At 43.0% G+C, this 17,500-nt stretch overlaps 1 protein-coding gene across 2 annotated transcripts in view; it reads left to right on the forward strand.

The window, feature by feature from the left end:
• ctif (CBP80/20-dependent translation initiation factor) overlaps window positions 1–17,500 on the forward strand; it is a 60,028-nt gene that overhangs the window by 27,223 nt on the left and 15,305 nt on the right. For both annotated transcript variants that reach the window (XM_060891266.1, XM_060891268.1), the window contains exons 9-11: window positions 7,091–7,159; window positions 13,976–14,489; window positions 14,672–14,971. In XM_060891266.1, the coding sequence (XP_060747249.1) occupies window positions 7,091–7,159; window positions 13,976–14,489; window positions 14,672–14,971 (883 nt within the window). The remainder of the gene's footprint in view (window positions 1–7,090; window positions 7,160–13,975; window positions 14,490–14,671; window positions 14,972–17,500) is intronic.

Consider the following 17,500-nt stretch of genomic DNA (forward strand, 5'->3'; position numbering starts at 1 on the left):
TGTGGCCTTTTTATTTGTCAATCACAGTAAGGAGGTGTGGCCTCTTTATTTGTCAATCACTTACAGTAAGGAGGTGTGGCCTCTTTATTTGTCAATCAATCACAGTAAGGAGGTGTGGCCTTTTTATTTGTCAATTACAGTAAGGAGGTGTGGCCTCTCCATTTGTCAACCACAGTAAGGAGGTGTGGCCTCTCTATTTGTTAATCAATCACAGTAAGGAGGTGTGGCCTCTCTATTTGTTAATCAATCACAGTAAGGAGGTGTGGCCTCTCTATTTGTTAATCAATCACAGTAAGGAGGTGTGGCCTCTCTATTTGTTAATCAATCACAGTAAGGAGGTGTGGCCTCTCTATTTGTTAATCAATCACAGTAAGGAGGTGTGGCCTCTCTATTTGTTAATCAATCACAGTAAGGAGGTGTGGCCTCTATTTGTTAATCAATCACAGTAAGGAGGTGTGGCCTCTTTATTTGTTAATCAATCACAGTAAGGAGGTGTGGCCTCTTTATTTGTTAATCAATCACAGTAAGGAGGTGTGGCCTCTCTATTTGTTAATCAATCACAGTAAGGAGGTGTGGCCTCTCTATTTGTTAATCAATCACAGTAAGGAGGTGTGGCCTCTCTATTTGTTAATCAATCACAGTAAGGAAGTGTGGCCTCTTTATTTGTTAATCAATCACAGTAAGGAGGTGTGGCCTCTCTATTTGTTAATCAATCACAGTAAGGAGGTGTGGCCTCTCTATTTGTTAATCAATCACAGTAAGGAGGTGTGGCCTCTCTATTTGTTAATCAATCACAGTAAGGAGGTGTGGCCTCTCTATTTGTTAATCAATCACAGTAAGGAGGTGTGGCCTCTATTTGTTAATCAATCACAGTAAGGAGGTGTGGCCTCTTTATTTGTTAATCAATCACAGTAAGGAGGTGTGGCCTCTCTATTTGTTAATCAATCACAGTAAGGAGGTGTGGCCTCTCTATTTGTTAATCAATCACAGTAAGGAGGTGTGGCCTCTCTATTTGTTAATCAATCACAGTAAGGAGGTGTGGCCTCTATTTGTTAATCAATCACAGTAAGGAGGTGTGGCCTCTTTATTTGTTAATCAATCACAGTAAGGAGGTGTGGCCTCTTTATTTGTTAATCAATCACAGTAAGGAGGTGTGGCCTCTCTATTTGTTAATCAATCACAGTAAGGAGGTGTGGCCTCTCTATTTGTTAATCAATCACAGTAAGGAGGTGTGGCCTCTCTATTTGTTAATCAATCACAGTAAGGAGGTGTGGCCTCTCTATTTGTTAATCAATCACAGTAAGGAGGTGTGGCCTCTCTATTTGTTAATCAATCACAGTAAGGAGGTGTGGCCTCTCTATTTGTTAATCAATCACAGTAAGGAGGTGTGGCCTCTCTATTTGTTAATCAATCACAGTAAGGAGGTGTGGCCTCTCTATTTGTTAATCAATCACAGTAAGGAGGTTTACGTGGACCACGTAAAAAGCTGTAAGTGGCTGTAAAAGGCTGCCTGCAGTAAAAAGGTGTGCACTTTCTTTCATATTCCAGAAAAAGGAAGCACTGTGACTTTAACTGCACCGGAAGAAACCAAAGTCAAACCTTTCTCCTGACCAGTTTCTGTTAATCTGCCCATTTTGGACCTTAAACCAACACTGTGCTCTCTATTCTGGTTACCCTGCAGTTATGACCTTTAGAGAGAGCGAGAGGTGAGGAAAGTAGAAGGCAACAGAGGCATTCAGGAAGTCATCTGGAGAGAACGAGGGAGAAAATGATCGCGAGAGAAAGGAAGGGATAATAGGAGTTGACAGGAAAAGGGCAGTGTGTAGCAGAGGGGAAAAGAGAGGTGCTGCTTAATGGGCTGTGAAAATGTGCAAGAGAGAGGAGGAAAGACAAGACAAGACGAGACAAGGGACAAGTGGGGGCATATGTGACGCGTGTGTGTGTGTGTGTGTGTGTGTGTGTGTGTGTGTGTGCGCGTGTGCATGTACACATGCATTCAGTCTGAACTTCATTGCAAAACATGGTGCAGAATCTTTTATTTATTTTTTTTTAATCCCAACTTCCTCTCCCCCTCCCTCTAGTGCTTATCCCCCTGACAGAAGGCTTTCCAGCCTGTTATTGCTGTGTACAGGCCACCCACAATGCATTGCTTCTGGCAAGGAGGACACTGCGGTCTTGTTGTTTGTTGGCATCATCATCATCTCTCTCTGTCTCTCTCTCTCTCTCTCTCTCTCTCTCTCTCTCTCTCTGCCTTGTTGTTTGTTGGCATCCTCTTATTCTTTCCCCTATAGGTCTGACAGTGGGCCTTGTTCCAATCCTAAATCATGCCCTCCCCCTTCTTGTCTCTCTTGCCTTTTTCTGCCTTTTCAGCACAACCCTGTGTTTCTGACATCCCACAAACTGCTGCATTGTCTGTAGAACGGCGCCAAGGATCTGATCCAATCGAAGGTCCTGGTGTCCTGTAATAATTATCAGTGCAAAGGAAGGTTTTAACCAAAACTTACAAAGTTTTAACCATCAGCTCAAATCTACTCGCCCTTTTAAGACGTCTTCAGCGTTTGAAGTTTCGACAACGTTCCAACGTGAAGCTTTCACATGGATACTGTAGAGCCGATGCGAGAGATAAAAGCTACTGTGTGATCATAACATTCATGACATTTGACTTGCCCTAATCCAGAGAAGAACCGCGGATTAAGGGCCGTTCTCAAGGGCCCAGCAATGCAATTCATCGCTCGTAGCAATTTATAACAGCTGTCCTGTTACTCATCCCAGTAATCGCTGATAACACACACACCATTTCAGCACACTAACTACTGTTTACCTTTACTCTTCTACACGTATACAGCGTATGCTAACAATTTATAATCGGACGGGTTTTATCGTGTGTGAAGTTTCTCCTTCGCATCGTCACTTCTGGCTCGTTCATTAGGAGTCTGTCTGTTGTTAACAGCACTAAATAAAAACAATAAAAGTAGCTAAATGTAGTTTTGGGAAGTTGGACAAACCTCATTCATTTTCTACCGCTTATCCGAACTACCTCGGGTCACGGGGAGCCTGTGCCTATCTCAGGCGTCATCGGGCATCAAGGCAGGATACACCCTGGACGGAGTGCCAACCCATCGCAGGGCACACACACACACACTCATTCACTCACGCAATCACACACTACGGACAATTTTCCAGAGATGTCAATCAACCTACCATGCATGTCTTTGGACCGGGGGAGGAAACCGGAGTACCCGGAGGAAACCCCCGAGGCACGGGGAGAACATGCAAACTCCACACACACAAGGCGGAGGCGGGAATCGAACCCCGACCCTGGAGGTGTGAGGCAAACGTGCTAACCACTAAGCCACCGTGCCCCCTGGACAAACTTCATGTTAAGTGAATACAAAGTCATGTTCACTCATTTGACTCACTCATTTGACTCACTCATTTGAAACATACTTTTATTCACTCATTTGATTCACTTATTTGAATCATGTACAATTTTAGGCTACATTCCCTTACCTGCTGATGGGCAGGAAATAAATTTTTCGTTCATATTTCTAAACAACTGGAGAAAAAAATAACACCATTTGACACAATTAAAGACTCGACAACGTCTTGTCAACTGAGCAGGATTAGCGTTAGCAGCACTAGCGCCAACATGACTTTATCTAATGAACCTTCAGCATGATTTGAGAAGAGAAGAGAAACTTTCAGAAAAAAAAAACTCTCTGGCTTCATACATAACCAACATGATTGTATACATGATGCGCTGTTTTTTTTATGTTGTTGTTTCTGGCATATATTTGATCGCTAAAGGGCAAATGTTTGCAAACCCCAGGCACCGAATGTGTACCTGGACCTGGTTAAATATCTCTGCTGAATTTGTATGAATTAGAATCTTTTTTTTTTTTTTTGATCACATAAATGAATAGTGCAGCTTTTATACATAGAAAGATTGGAAAGGAAAGACAGAATAGACAGACTCTCTTAATCTGCCAGTTTCTGCACCTTTTTGGATTTAAACTGTGTGAGTTGGAACCTGTGTGTGTGTGTAATTAACTTAATAGGCTTAAAACTCGAACACACACACACACACACACACACTGAAGCCAGTCATGTTTATGCACAGAAACCAGTAGAAATGATCAAATCCAAAAGTTGAGGATTGTAGAAAATACAAAATGTTTAATTTTATGCATGCAAAATGTTGTATTTTAATTCTTGTGTTTTTTTTTGTTTTGTTTTTTTTAACTGGGTTCATTGTGCTGTGTTTGTAGAGCGTTCTGTTATTTTTGAAAGGAGAATATTCATGAACTTTTTTTTTTTTTTTTGGACTTTACCTTGGCCTTACGTACCCCATCGATCTCCTTCAGCAGGATGCGGTGAAATCTTTCTTTCTTTCTTTTCATCATTTTGGAAAACCTGAGCAATAACGCTTATCGCTCCTCTGCGTCTCGTTCCGTTCTTTGTTTTTGTGCACTTCGTCGTGTGAACAGCGTATTACGTAACACCGGGCCGATCGCTAAAACTCGCCGACCGAGACGGGCGAGATGTCTGATATCATCAACCCGGAGGAGGATTTGGTCCAATCATGCAGAGTAATTTCCGATATCCGCCTGAGCAGTGTGAGTGTGTGAGAGGGAGAGTGTGAGAGAGCGGAACTTTAACACACGGCCTACCCATCTGTGTGTGTGAGTGTGTATGAGTGTATGAATATGAGAGTGTGTGTGGGCATGTGTGTGAGTGAGTGAGTGAGTGAGTGTATATGAGTGAGTGTGTGTGTGTGTGTGTATATGAGTGAGTGTGTGTGTGTGTGTATATGAGTGAGTGTGTGTGTGTGTATATGAGTGAGTGTGTGTGTGTGTATATGAGTGAGTGTGTGTGTGTGTATATGAGTGAGTGTGTGTGTGTGTATATGAGTGAGTGTGTGTGTATATGAGTGTGTGTGTGTGTGTGTGTGTATATGAGTGAGTGTGTGTGTGTATATGAGTGAATGTGTGTGTGTATATGAGTGAATGTGTGTGTGTATATGAGTGAATGTGTGTGTGTATATGAGTGAGTGTGTGTGTGTGTGTGTGTGTATGAGTGTGTGTGAGTTTTAACACACAGTCCTCCTATCTGTGTGTGTCTGTGTTTGTGTGGGTTCTGATTCTCAGAGTAACGGCGCTGATCCGATCCATTACAGCCGAAGGCTTAAACCGGATCTTGTATCAGCTCCGTTAATCCGAGTCGTTTCAGTCCAAGCCAAATGTTTGTGTTTAGATTTCTGTTCCTTTCAGGCTGTTTGTTTCAGAGCCTTATTTCCATACGGGCCACTTGTTCTCTGGATTTATGTCTGAAATATGCACCAACCCAATTCCTGGCTTGTGCTCTTAGCGTGTTTGTGTCAGGCACTGGACAAACTGTGTGTGCGTGTGTTTGTGTGTGTGTGTGTGTTTGTGTGTGTGTGTGTGTGTGTGAATGAATATTCATGCCCTGGGTCTGTACTGACAGTGTTGACATAGCAGAAGTTTAGAGGGAGATCAGACTTTATCAAGCAGCTTAAGAAAAACGGATATTAAGCTCTGACTGTGTGTGTGTGTGTGTGTGTGTATATGTGTGTGTGTGTGTGTGTGTGTGTGTGTGTGTGTGTGTGTGTGTGTGTGTGTGTGTGTGTGTGTGTGTGTGTGTGTGTGTGTGTGTGTGTGTGTGTGTGTGTGTGTTTGAATGTGGGGATGTGGTAGCCTAGTGGTTAAGGTGTTGGGCTACCAATCGGAAGGTTGTTAGTTCGATTCCTATGTCCACCAAGCTGCCACTGCTGGGCCCCTGAGCAAGGCCCTTAACCCTCAATTGCTTAGTTGTATAAAAATGAGATAAAATGTAAAAGTGTGTGTGTGTGTGTGTGTGTGTGTGCGCGCATGTATTATAACAGTGGCACCATTATGTGTTTGTGCTCATGTGAAGCTGAAACTTTTGATTTTCTAGTTCATGGTTTTCTGGTAGTAAACAACACACACACACACACACACACACACACACACACACACACACACACACACACACACACATATTCAGTGTGGAACATCACACACACTTCCAGAAGCTTCCAATTATATAGCCAGTGTTGCCAAGCTATACAGTACAGAGCAGACAGCGAGTTTCTGATGTTTCACCTGAAGCCTTATGAGAAACACCTGACAAGTACGTCACTGAACAGGGGAGACCTTCATCTGAATCATCACTTCATCCTCCTCTTCTCCTCTCTTCTCTTCATCTTCTCTTCATTTTCTCTTCTCTTCTCTCTTCTCTTCTCTCTTCTCTCTTCTCTTCTCTTCATTTTCTCTTCTCTTCTCTTCATCTTCTCTTCTCTCTTCTCTTCATTTTCTCTTCTCTTCTCTTCATTTTCTCTTCTCTCTTCTCTTCTCTCTTCTCTTCTCTTCATTTTCTCTTCTCTTCTCTCTTTTCTTTTCTGTTCATTTTCTCTTCTCTTCATTTTCTCTTCTCTTCTCTTCATTTTCTCTTCTCTCTTCTCTTCATTTTCTCTTCTCTTCTCTTCATTTTCTCTTCTCTTCTCTTCTCATTTTCTCTTCTCTCCTCTCTTCATTTTCTCTTCTCTCTTCTCTTCATTTTCTCTTCTCTTCTCTCTTTTCTTTTCTGTTCATTTTCTCTTCTCTTCATTTTCTCTTCCTTTTCTCTTCTTTTCTCTTCATCATCTTCTCTTCTCTTCATTTTCTCTTTTCTTCTCTTCATTTTCTCTTCTCTTCCTCTTCTCTTCATCTTCCTCTTCTCTTCTCTTCCTTTTCTCTTCTTTTTTCTTCATCTTCTCTTCTTCTCATTTTCTCTTCTCTTCATCTTCCTCTTCTCTTCTCTTCCTTTTCTCTTCTTTTTTCTTCATCTTCTCTTCTTCTCATTTTCTCTTCTCTTCATCTTCTCTTTTCTTCATCATCTCTCCTTCTTTCTCTTTTCTCCTCTTTATATTCTCTTCTCTCCTCATTGTCTCTTCTTTTCCCCCATGACAGTTGGAATTTAGTTTTATTTTATTTCTCATTGTTTAGTTCTCCCATTAATCCATCCTTAATCCATCCATCATTCACACTCCTCCTCACTCTCGTGCTTGTAGACACGCCGAGGCGCCGCAGGACGATCTGACCGTGCTGCTGCCCTGCGACGGGAAACGCCAAGTGTCCAGGTCAGTGTCTCCTCCTCGACCAGTGTTTAACCCAGTGAGCGATGTGATGTGATTAATAACAGCGCTGTTATTCTACTCAACACATCTGTAGGGCACTTCAGAAAGAGTTTAAACTCGTCTCAGCCTCATCGTCACTTAGAGACAGAGTTTTAAAGTGCAGCCTTTTCTCATGCAGCCACTTCATCTCATTAATACACTTGTAAAGAAGCCAGTGTTAAATTAGTACATTTTATCAGCTAGAAATCTTTTAAAAGGCTGTGTGTGTGTGTGTTTGTGTGTGTTTGTGTGTGTTTGTGTGTGTTTGTGTGTGTGTGTGTTTGTGTGTGTGTGTTTGTGTGTGTGTGTTTGTGTGTTTGTGTGTGTGTGTGTTTGTGTGTGTGTGTTTGTGTGTGTGTGTGTGTTTGTGTGTGTGTGTGTTTGTGTGTGTGTGTGTGTGTGTTTGTTTGTGTGTGTGTGTAAGAGAGAGAGACAGTATGTGTGTATAGTGAAGGACACTGCAGTAACTGCTGTGTTGCTCTCAGTCAGGACCCTCGAGAGAACAGAGACTGAGAACATTTTTCCTCTTCTCTTCTCTTCCTTTTCTCTTCATCTTCATCTTCTCTTCATCGTTCTCTTCTCTTCTTTCCCTTCTCTTCTCTTCTCTTCCTTTTCTCTTCCTTTTCTCTTCATCTTCTCTTCATCTTTCTCTTCTCTTCTTTCTCTTCTCTTCTCTTCTCTTTATCTTCATCTTCTCTTTATCTTCATCTTGTCTTTATCTTCATCTTTCTCTTCTCTTCTTTTCTCTTCCTTTTCTCTTCATCTTCATCTTCTCTTCATCTTTCTCTTCCCTCTCTTCTCTTCTCTTCTCTTCTCTTCTCTTCTCTTCTCTTCTCTTCTCTTCATCTTCATCTTCTCTTCATCTTTCTCTTCTCTTCTTTCCCTTCTCTTCTCTTCTCTTCTCTTCTCTTCTATTCTCTTCCTTTTCTCTTCCTTTTCTCTTCTCTTCCTTTTCTCTTCCTTTTCTCTTCATCTTCATCTTCTCTTCATCTTTCTCTTCTCTTCTTTCCCTTCTCTTCTTCTCTTCTCTTCTCTTCCTTTTCTCTTCATCTTCATCTTCTCTTCATCTTACTCTTCTCTTCTTTCCCTTCTCTTCCCTTCTCTTCTCTTCATCTTCATCTTCTCTTTATCTTCATCTTGTCTTTATCTTCATCTTTCTCTTCTCTTCTCTTCCTTTTCTCTTCATCTTCTCTTCATCTTTCTCTTCCCTTCTCTTCTCTTCTCTTCTCTTCTCTTCTCTTCCTTTTCTCTTCATCTTCTCTTCATCTTCATCTTTCTTCTCTTCCTTATCTCTTCATCTTCCTCTTCTCTTCTCTTCTCTTCTCTTCTCTTCTCTTCTCTTCTCTTCTCTGCTTCTTTCATTTTATTCATTTATTCCTCCATTCTGAGCATTTCATCTCTTCAGTTTAAAACATCGTGGTAAATAATTTAAGCCAAATTTTTTCTCTGCATTGTGACTCTGCTCCTAGAGAACATTCAGGGACTTGCTTTAATGCTCAAATTCTTTGTGTGTGTGTGTGTGTGTGTGTGTGTGTGTGTGTGTGTGTGTGTGTGTGTGTGTTTCTCAAAAATTTATGTAAAACACCATTATTTTATTACAAGGCTGAAGATGATAATGCCGAGTTTGCACAAATTCCCCGATCATAAAGGCCGAGCTCAGTGGAGTCTGTCTGCAGCCCATCAAAAGAATCCTGGCTGTCTGTTTCTCAGCCCACAGCAAAGTAACAACAAAACCTCTCCTTCTCTTTGTCTTCGTATTCGTTCGTCCTTGTGTCACGACTGCTGGGTTTCTCGCTACTGAAGATACAAAAACAATAATAATAATAATAATAATAATAATAATAATAATAATAAATAAATATTTGGCTTTAGACCAGCAGTCATTGTTCATCAGGGTCTTAATTAACTTTCTTATTCCTGCCTCTAGTCACAAATAACATTTGAACATGATTGACGTGATGTGAATTAGTGCGCATCTTCTACGTCTGGTTTATTTATTTACTTATTTATTTATTTTTCCCTTTTATTTTTAATCAGTTTAAAGGCAGCGGTCTAAACATTTATTAAGGTCCGCAACCTTCGATTTAAAATGTCTACTAAAGAACAATCTGGCAACCTTGAAAGCCTGACCAACAGGAATATGACAAAAAACTGAATACACCAAGACTTTCAAAAGTATACAGAAAGTAAATTAAATGAACAGAAATAAATGGAAGAAAGCAGCCGGTGTGTGTGTGTGTGTGTGTGTGTGTGTGTGTAAATACAGAGAGAGAAAAGTATTTCTCTGCGTTTCAGTTAACAATCCGATTCCAATAAAATCCATCTTTAGCTCGTTCCTGTATCCGTCCCTGCGAGGGTGCGGCCGTCCGTCACGTCACGTCACTCCAGCACTCTTGGGCCGTTAGGAATCTGAGCCTGTTTGGAGGCCCCAGGCTTGTGTGTGTGTGTGTAAAAGATTTCCTGCCCTGTCATCAGGTCATGGCGGGTTAACCATGGTAAAGAAGGAAAATGCCACGGTCAGAGCCCTGATGTCTTTTTTTCCACTCTGCCATTAAGAGCAGCGCACGTGTACGGGGAATTCCTGCACTGGTGCAACTACAAAGGTTAAGTGTGTTACCGGACGCTCTCTGAAGGCATCGAGTCTCTGCTTCGCCTCGAGGCTGCCGTTTGATCCGCTCCCCGTGTTAGCCACAGCGTAGCCTCCATGTGCTCTAATGAAAACGAGCGGCTTTTATTTAAAGCGGACGCCGCAAACGGAACCGGCTTGGTTTCACTCCCAGATGGTCATCAAAAACATTCCTGTTTTATTTACAAACTATTGGGAGATGCATTTATTTCTTTTTTTTTTTCATCCTAAGGCATGTGTTAACCTCAGACTCAATACAGTCATTTATTATTTTCTTTTTCCTTGTGCATCTTTCTGACCTTGGATCACGGAGCAAATTCGATTCAAAGAGCTGGAAACCGGACGCAAGTTTATACGCTTCGCTTTCGAGTTTACGTCACATGTCACATGGTCCGCTTTTTACCTCTGAACACGTGAGCTGTGGGTTGATCAGTGAGGTTCGTCTCCGCCCCCTTCCTGTGATTGGTCTGTTATCTGGGTGTGATCACCTGTTACCTCTTCAAGCCTTGATTAGTTTAGCTATTAAACCCTTATTGTGTCTTTCTCTGAACTCTTATTTTGCCTTTATGTCCTATTCATTCTGACACACTCTCATGTTTACTCCTTTTTTTTTATCCTGGTTTGGGTTTTTAATCTTGTCTATCTTGCTTTTATCTTGTTTATTTATATTTATATAATTATTTATAAGCGGAATTATTTTTCAGACATACTTCTTACACTTTGTTTACTAAGTAACGACACACGTGACTTTTTTATCCAGTACTAATTGCTGTAATAATTTTGTGAGAATCCACAAAAAAGCCAACTTGAATTTGATCGAATTGATTTGACTGATTTTCGGCACAATTTTTTCCCCGGATTTTAAAGGCAGGGTCTCCGTTGTTTGAAATCACCAAAACAAACACGCCCCTGACCCAAATCGGTCCCACCCCTGTATCGATAGCTCCGCCCACACATACATACGTAACCCAGGCAACTAATGGAAAGAAACGTGTCTTTATCATAGCTGAAGGGAAGAACAATACGATTGCAGATAAACAAACAAGCAAAAATGACACACAAGCATAATCATGTAAAGGACAAAGACGTATATTAGTTCTGTGTAACAAAGTAAAACCAACGTTACTCACCTATCGAGAAGTAAAGTTAAGTAAAGTTGGTCACATTCACAGATTGGAGTTTCCCGAGTCAATAACTCCTGAGCTAAACACTGTTACTACACAAAACACGGTTGTAGCTGCGTCTCTACATTACTACGATAGAAAAGAGGTGTTATTTGTGTAGGGTTGGGTATCAAAAGAAATTTTCCGGTTCCGATTCCGGTTCCAGTTCTGCCTTCCGATTCCCGGTTCTGATTCCGATTCCATAATAATAGAAATGTGAAAAATGATGCACAATACTGACACAATTCCATTTGTGTTTATTAATCACTCTTTAAATATTTTAAACAGAGCATTTCAATTCATTCATTCATTCATTCATCTTCTACCGCTTATCCGAACTACCTCGGGTCACGGGGAGCCTGTGCCTATCTCAGGCGTCATCGGGCATCAAGGCAGGATACACCCTGGACGGAGTGCCAACCCATCGCAGGGCACACACACACTCTCATTCACTCACACAATCACACACTACGGACAATTTTCCAGAGATGCCAATCAACCTACCATGCATGTCTTTGGACCGTAGATACATTAATTTGGTTGCGTGACTGTAAAACAATTAATATTCATGAGGTAAGACATGGCTATTTAAAGTGACCGCTCCCAGCGCTTTGCCCGTAATCGCATCGGTTAAAAAACAGAACCGGTTCTGAATAAGAACCGGTTCTCAGTTCCCAACCCTATATTTGTGTAGTAACATTGTTTAGCTCAGGAGTTATTGACTCAGGAAACTCCAATCTGTGAATATGTGACCAACTTCCTGCTCCTTCAGTTCTCTCCAGCGCTGGAAAGCTGATCCTATATTAACACGTCCTACTTCTTACCTTATCGTAAGCCTTTCTTCGCTTTCTTTCTTTGTTTTTATCCTCCATGTCAATGTTAAAACCGCTTTCTGCTAATGTCACACACGCGCACTGAACACTCTCTCCGCCCATATTGACAAGCCCCGCCCCTTTCTGCTCATTGGCTACACGTTAGTTTTGTTTTTTGGTTTGATTTTATGTTTGTCGTCCCGCATTTCTCAAACATCGGAGACCCCACCTTTAAATCAGTCTAAAGGCAGCGAATAGTTTCATACACACTGTTTATTACATAATGATGTGTTGTATTTTTATCCAGTAAAAGTTGCACTTATGTTTTTGGGTTGTTTTTTTTTTTTTTTGGCTGAAACCATCCAGGAAGAAAAATATAAAGCCACTGATTCAGTTCTGAGTGTTAAAAAAAAATCTTATTTCTGTTTGTTCATAATTTGAATGAATTTTTTCTTTTTTTTTTTAATCGGATGCCTGAAACGGAGTCGGAGTCGGACTTCTGTAACATCTACACCAGCATTTAACTCTAACATCTGTGCTGCTTCGGTTTAAAAACAGACCACCAGAATAAAGAAATAAAGACCAGAGGAACAACCCAAACATCTTCCAGCGCAGTTCGTCAAAAGCCCGTGCTTTCTGCTCCGGATAAATCTAGGTCAGCCGTGGAAGAGTGGGATCTCTTAACAGCGCTCACTCTCTCTTAACGTGTCTGCCGCTCGGGCCGGATTTAAACCCATGAGGCGAGCGGGCAACAAAGCACACATGCTCCCACCGCCTCTTCAGCTCTGAGAAGGAAAAAAAGACAAGCACAAAATGGCATGGAGTCAGGAAAGAAAAGCCAAACATGTTCTTGGAACCGTTAGATCTGTTCTGGAACTGCGAACGCATCCTAGGATCAGAACGAAAGACTCGTAATAAAAACTTTTTTTTTTTTTTTTTTTTTCTCTCTAAACGATCCGTGCAACACGAGGTACTTATTATTTTTCTCTGTTGTCTAGCTACATACGGCTTTTGATCATTTCCTCGAGCCGCGTTCAATAGGAAGCGGGCGACCGGAAATGCCGCTCGCATCTGCCCTCGATCACGACGTCTTTTTGAAGACGGAGCGAAGCTTAAAACGTTTCACGTCGAGCCTCTAGACAAAAATCGCGCATTCAGACACCTTTAAATAAGACAATGTTATTTACCGTTATTTGCGTAAACATCTGCACGGACAACGCGACAGCCGAGCGAATAGAGTTCATGTTTTGTTTTTATTTTAATTTGCTGGACGCTTGACACGTATGATCGACATTCTTTGGGGAGAAAAAACATATCGTCGCTGTCGGGCGGAAACCTCGTATGTCCATATTTTTTCACATTTCGATGCTATTGGTCAGTCCCCACGTGGGTCTGTTATTTTTACAAGTTATTAACCAATCTAAAGTCTTGAAAATAGCTTGAGCGCAAATCTCATAACTCCATTGGACACTTCAACTGTCCACCTCTTCCTCACTCCGCGGGAGAGCTTCGCGGCATATTTCTCCTCAAGAAGAGTCGCGACGAATCAACACGTCTTCTGAGGTAAATGTCTTCAAAACACTGGGCTCAAAGAAAAAAAAATCTTGACCCCCGCTAGTTCTGGTGCTCGTCTGAGGACAGGAATTTAGCGCAAGACAATCCACTGCAACGCGGACTAAACCCTGTGCACTGCAGATAAGGTACGGCGTTTTTTTCATTTCCTGAAAAATAACGGTTTTGGAGATACGAGGATTCCGCCCGACAGCGACGATATTTACTTCAGCTACATGACATTCGTTTCAGAATCTGTAGCTGAAACTGTCACCAGCCAAATCTTTCCAAGGACGTAAACACGATCTGCTACGTTACGTAGAAGCCTTTTCAGGAAAACTAGCAAACTAGCTTGACATGCGTTATTACTTTACTTTAGCTACTTAGGACTTAGTACACTGAGCAGTGTATAGAAATTCTAGTATAGAAAAGACTCAAATGGTGGAAAATGAGACTCGGGACCAAAGCAATAAGGTGACTTGAGGATTTGTTAAGTTAAACAGCGCGACAGGACGTGTGTGTCGGTTCTGAGCAGATGGGCTTCGTCGCTCGGAGCCTGCACGCCGGCGCCCCGTGTACTGGCATGTCCTTCTCACCCTCTGCTCATACTCTCCTGTTTCTCTTCCAGGAGACAGCAGCGTCCTTCTGGAGGTGGAGGAGGAGGAGGAGTTGTTGGTGGTGGAGGTGGTGGTGGTGGTGGTGGAGGTGGAGGGCCCAAATCTCACAATCTGCAGCAGCAACATCAGCAACATCAGCAGGTTCCATCACATTCCCAACAGCAGCATCAGTCGACCAATCCAATGCAACAGCTCATCGCCGACCCCCAGTCAGAAGGCTTTAATGCCAGGCACGGACACGGAGGGCGGGGCTACCAAAGCGGGCAGCAGGGCCGCGGGCATCACCATGGTTACAGCCAGAACCGGCGCTGGCACCAGCAGCACAGACAGCCGGGCCAGTGGAACGCCAAAGACACAGACAGCGTGAAGGAGGACGAGAACGAACACAAGACGTCCAGAGCGAAGGACAACGCCGCAGGAGACGACAACAAGAACAACAGAAAGCAGGAGAAGACGGAGGGAGGAAAAAAATTCAGCTTGTTGCAGTCCTCTAAAGATAGGCTGAGGAGACGGCTGAACGAGAAGGTGAGTGGATTTAGGCCGATAGTGTGTGTGTGTGTGGGCAGGGATTCTGATTGGCTGATGCATGGAAAGGTTTGAGATGTGTTAAGGAACATGAATGTTCATACTGTAATTATTGTCATCACACGTCTTTCTTCATGTCGTCCTGCATCGCATGACCCATCTCTCTCTCTCTCTCTCGACAGGAGGAGGTTCCCGTGGCGACACCGGGGCCTCAGCGTAACCTCATGGACAAGCTGCTAGAGATCCTGAACAGCATGAGGAGTAACAGCAGCGGCGTCGAGGCTCAGCTGGCTTCCTTTATGGAGGAGGCGCAGAGCTCTGCACAGTCGGAGGAGACTCTCAACGAGATCGTGCACACCATCTACAGCAAAGCCGTCCAAGACCGAGGCTTCGCCGTCACCGCCGCCAAACTCTGCTACAAGATGGCGCTCTTCATGACTGAGGGCACCAGGTTCCGCTCGCTGCTGCTCAACATGTTACAGGTGTGTATTCTCGTCAGCACTAAGGGTATCGTTTCACCACCCCTAGTGTTGGACTCTTTATTTAACAGTTAGAACCTGGACTGTAGAAACGCGTCTGACTGATACGCCGTAAAGACGACGCGTCGGAGATGCGATCGGGGGACGAGTGGATGGAGGAGAGGATTATGGTGCTGCACGCACGTATGCCATGTGCTTCTGTTAACACTGTCAGCCAGAGCCATGCTTCTCGTGCCTACATCCTTCTGTCTCCCAGCGTTTCCAGCACAAGCCTGACTTCTAATTAGGTGCTTTAGCTCAAGCCGCACGGCCGTGAGGTTCTCTGTACAGACGTCCACTTCTTCTGCTCAGTGACCTCAGTGTTAACGCTCTCTCTGTCCTGATCAATGGAGAAATATGAGACGTGGCTGTACGACTCCGTCTCTTTCCCCTTTCACTTAGAGTCTCTCTCTCTCTCTCTCTCTCTCTCTATATATATATATATATATATTTTTTTTTTTTTTCCCTTCTTTGTCTCCTCTGCACCTCCCTCTCTCATTCTCCTGCTTGCTTTCAGACAGACGTCTGTCTCAGAGGGGTTCCTGGTTGGCGTGCGGCACTAAATGTCATCCCACCTGCTGCGCTGCCAGACTTATTCTACCTTTTTAAGTTCCTTTTTCTCCCTTTTCTCTCTCTCTCTCTCTCCCTCTCTCTCTCTCTCTCTCTCTCTCTCTGTTTCTTTCTCACTGTGTCAATATTTCTTTGTCTCTCTCTTTCTAATTCTTTATTTATCCATCTGTCTGCTGCTCTCTCTCTCTCCCTCTCTCTCTCTCCGTCTCCCTCTCTCTCTCTCTCTCTCTCTCTCCCTCTCTCTCTCTCTCTTTCTCTCTCTCTCTTTCTCTCTCTCTCTCCCTCTCTCTCCCTCTCTCTCTTTCTCTCTCTCTCTCTCTCTCTCTCTCTCTCTCTCTCTCTCTCTCTCTCTCTCTCTCTCTCTCTCTCTCTCTCTCTCTCTCTCTCTCTCCCTCTCTCCCTCTCCCTCTCCCTCCCCCCCTCTCTCTCTCTTTCTCTCTCCTTCTCTCTCTCTTTCTTTGAATCTTTCTCTTGTCTCACTCTGTCTTTTTTTATATAGCTGTCTGTCTTTTGATCTTTGTCTCTCCCTGCTATCTATCTATCTATCTATCTATCTATCTATCTATCTATCTATCTATCTATCTATCTATCTACATGTCTCTTTTCTTTTCCTGTTTCTTTCTCACTGTCAGGTTTTCTATATTTTTCTTTGTTTATCTCTCGTTCCTATTCTCTCTCTCTCTCTCTCTCTCTCTCTCTCTCTCTCTCTCTCTCTCTCTCTCTCTCTCTCTCTCTCTCTCTTTTTCAGGAATGTTTCATTTCCTTGCGTGTGATTGGCCTCAGCAGTAGGAATCTAAATCTCCTCGGTGCCGAGCGCTCAGAGACGAATGTAAGACCGAGGGCTTTTCTCCTTTTCTCGCCAGCTCCTCTTGCCGTAAGCGCTCATAAGAGACGACTTCGGTACGAAGACGAGTAACGGCTCCGTCGTTCTCAGCCCTCGGCGTGTAACCGCACGCTTATTTACACTAGTGACAAGGTTTCAGCTCAGCTCTTCATCCTCAGGGTTCCTGATTTGGTCCTAGAAAGTCACATTTATTGGAAAACATCCTGAATTTAAAGTTTTCTGCTGTTCTACTTCTAAAGATTTTATTGACTTGCAGCACTTAGTATCTAAGTGTCTTGTTTTTTTGCTGCTATTTTGTGCAGTAATGCAGCATTGGAAAATGAAAGAAAAGAAAAAATAATATCATCTGCGCTTGATGCGGTCTGGATTTTATCCCTAATGGAATAAAAAGCAATGCTTGCCCCTGCTCTCGCTCTCACTTCTCCGTCTCTCGCTCGTGCTCTCGTGTCCAATTCCATGGCGTGGAGTTTAGGTGCTAAATGTCTGGTGTTTTTGGGAAGTGTGTGTGAGCTCTGTTTCTCACTATAGTGTCACACCAGAGCCTCCATCTTCTCTCTAGCCAGATCCCACTTACTGCTCTCAGTAAGGATTACACACACACACACACACACACACACACACACACACACACACACTCTTATCTTCACCCTCTTGGTCTCTCGCACTCCCACACACTTCCATTCATTTTTACACACATAAAACTAGAATTCACATAATTGCTCCAGTCAGCATGTGCTTAAGCCAAGTGTGTACAGATTCACACACACACACACACACACACACACACACACACACACACACACACACTCCTGTGTCATCCTGATTGCTTTAATTTGAGGCTGTGACCCACCGAGGGTCCACTGATGTGGCTCGATACATGGGACACTCCTTGTTAGAAAAGCTTCTAAGCTATGGCTTCCTGTAGTGATCCGATGAGAACGATGACGTAAAGACGTTTCGCAGGCTGTCAGACAGACAAAAGCAGTTAGAAAGATAGAAACGATTCCTTACGAAAGTAAATAAACAAGACCATAAGTGCGAGTCATGTAAACGGTTGGCGTTTGACTTATTAGTGCGAC

Source organism: Tachysurus vachellii, chromosome 17, assembly GCF_030014155.1.
Source record: "Tachysurus vachellii isolate PV-2020 chromosome 17, HZAU_Pvac_v1, whole genome shotgun sequence".
In the NCBI taxonomy this organism is placed as follows: Eukaryota; Metazoa; Chordata; class Actinopteri; order Siluriformes; family Bagridae; genus Tachysurus; species Tachysurus vachellii.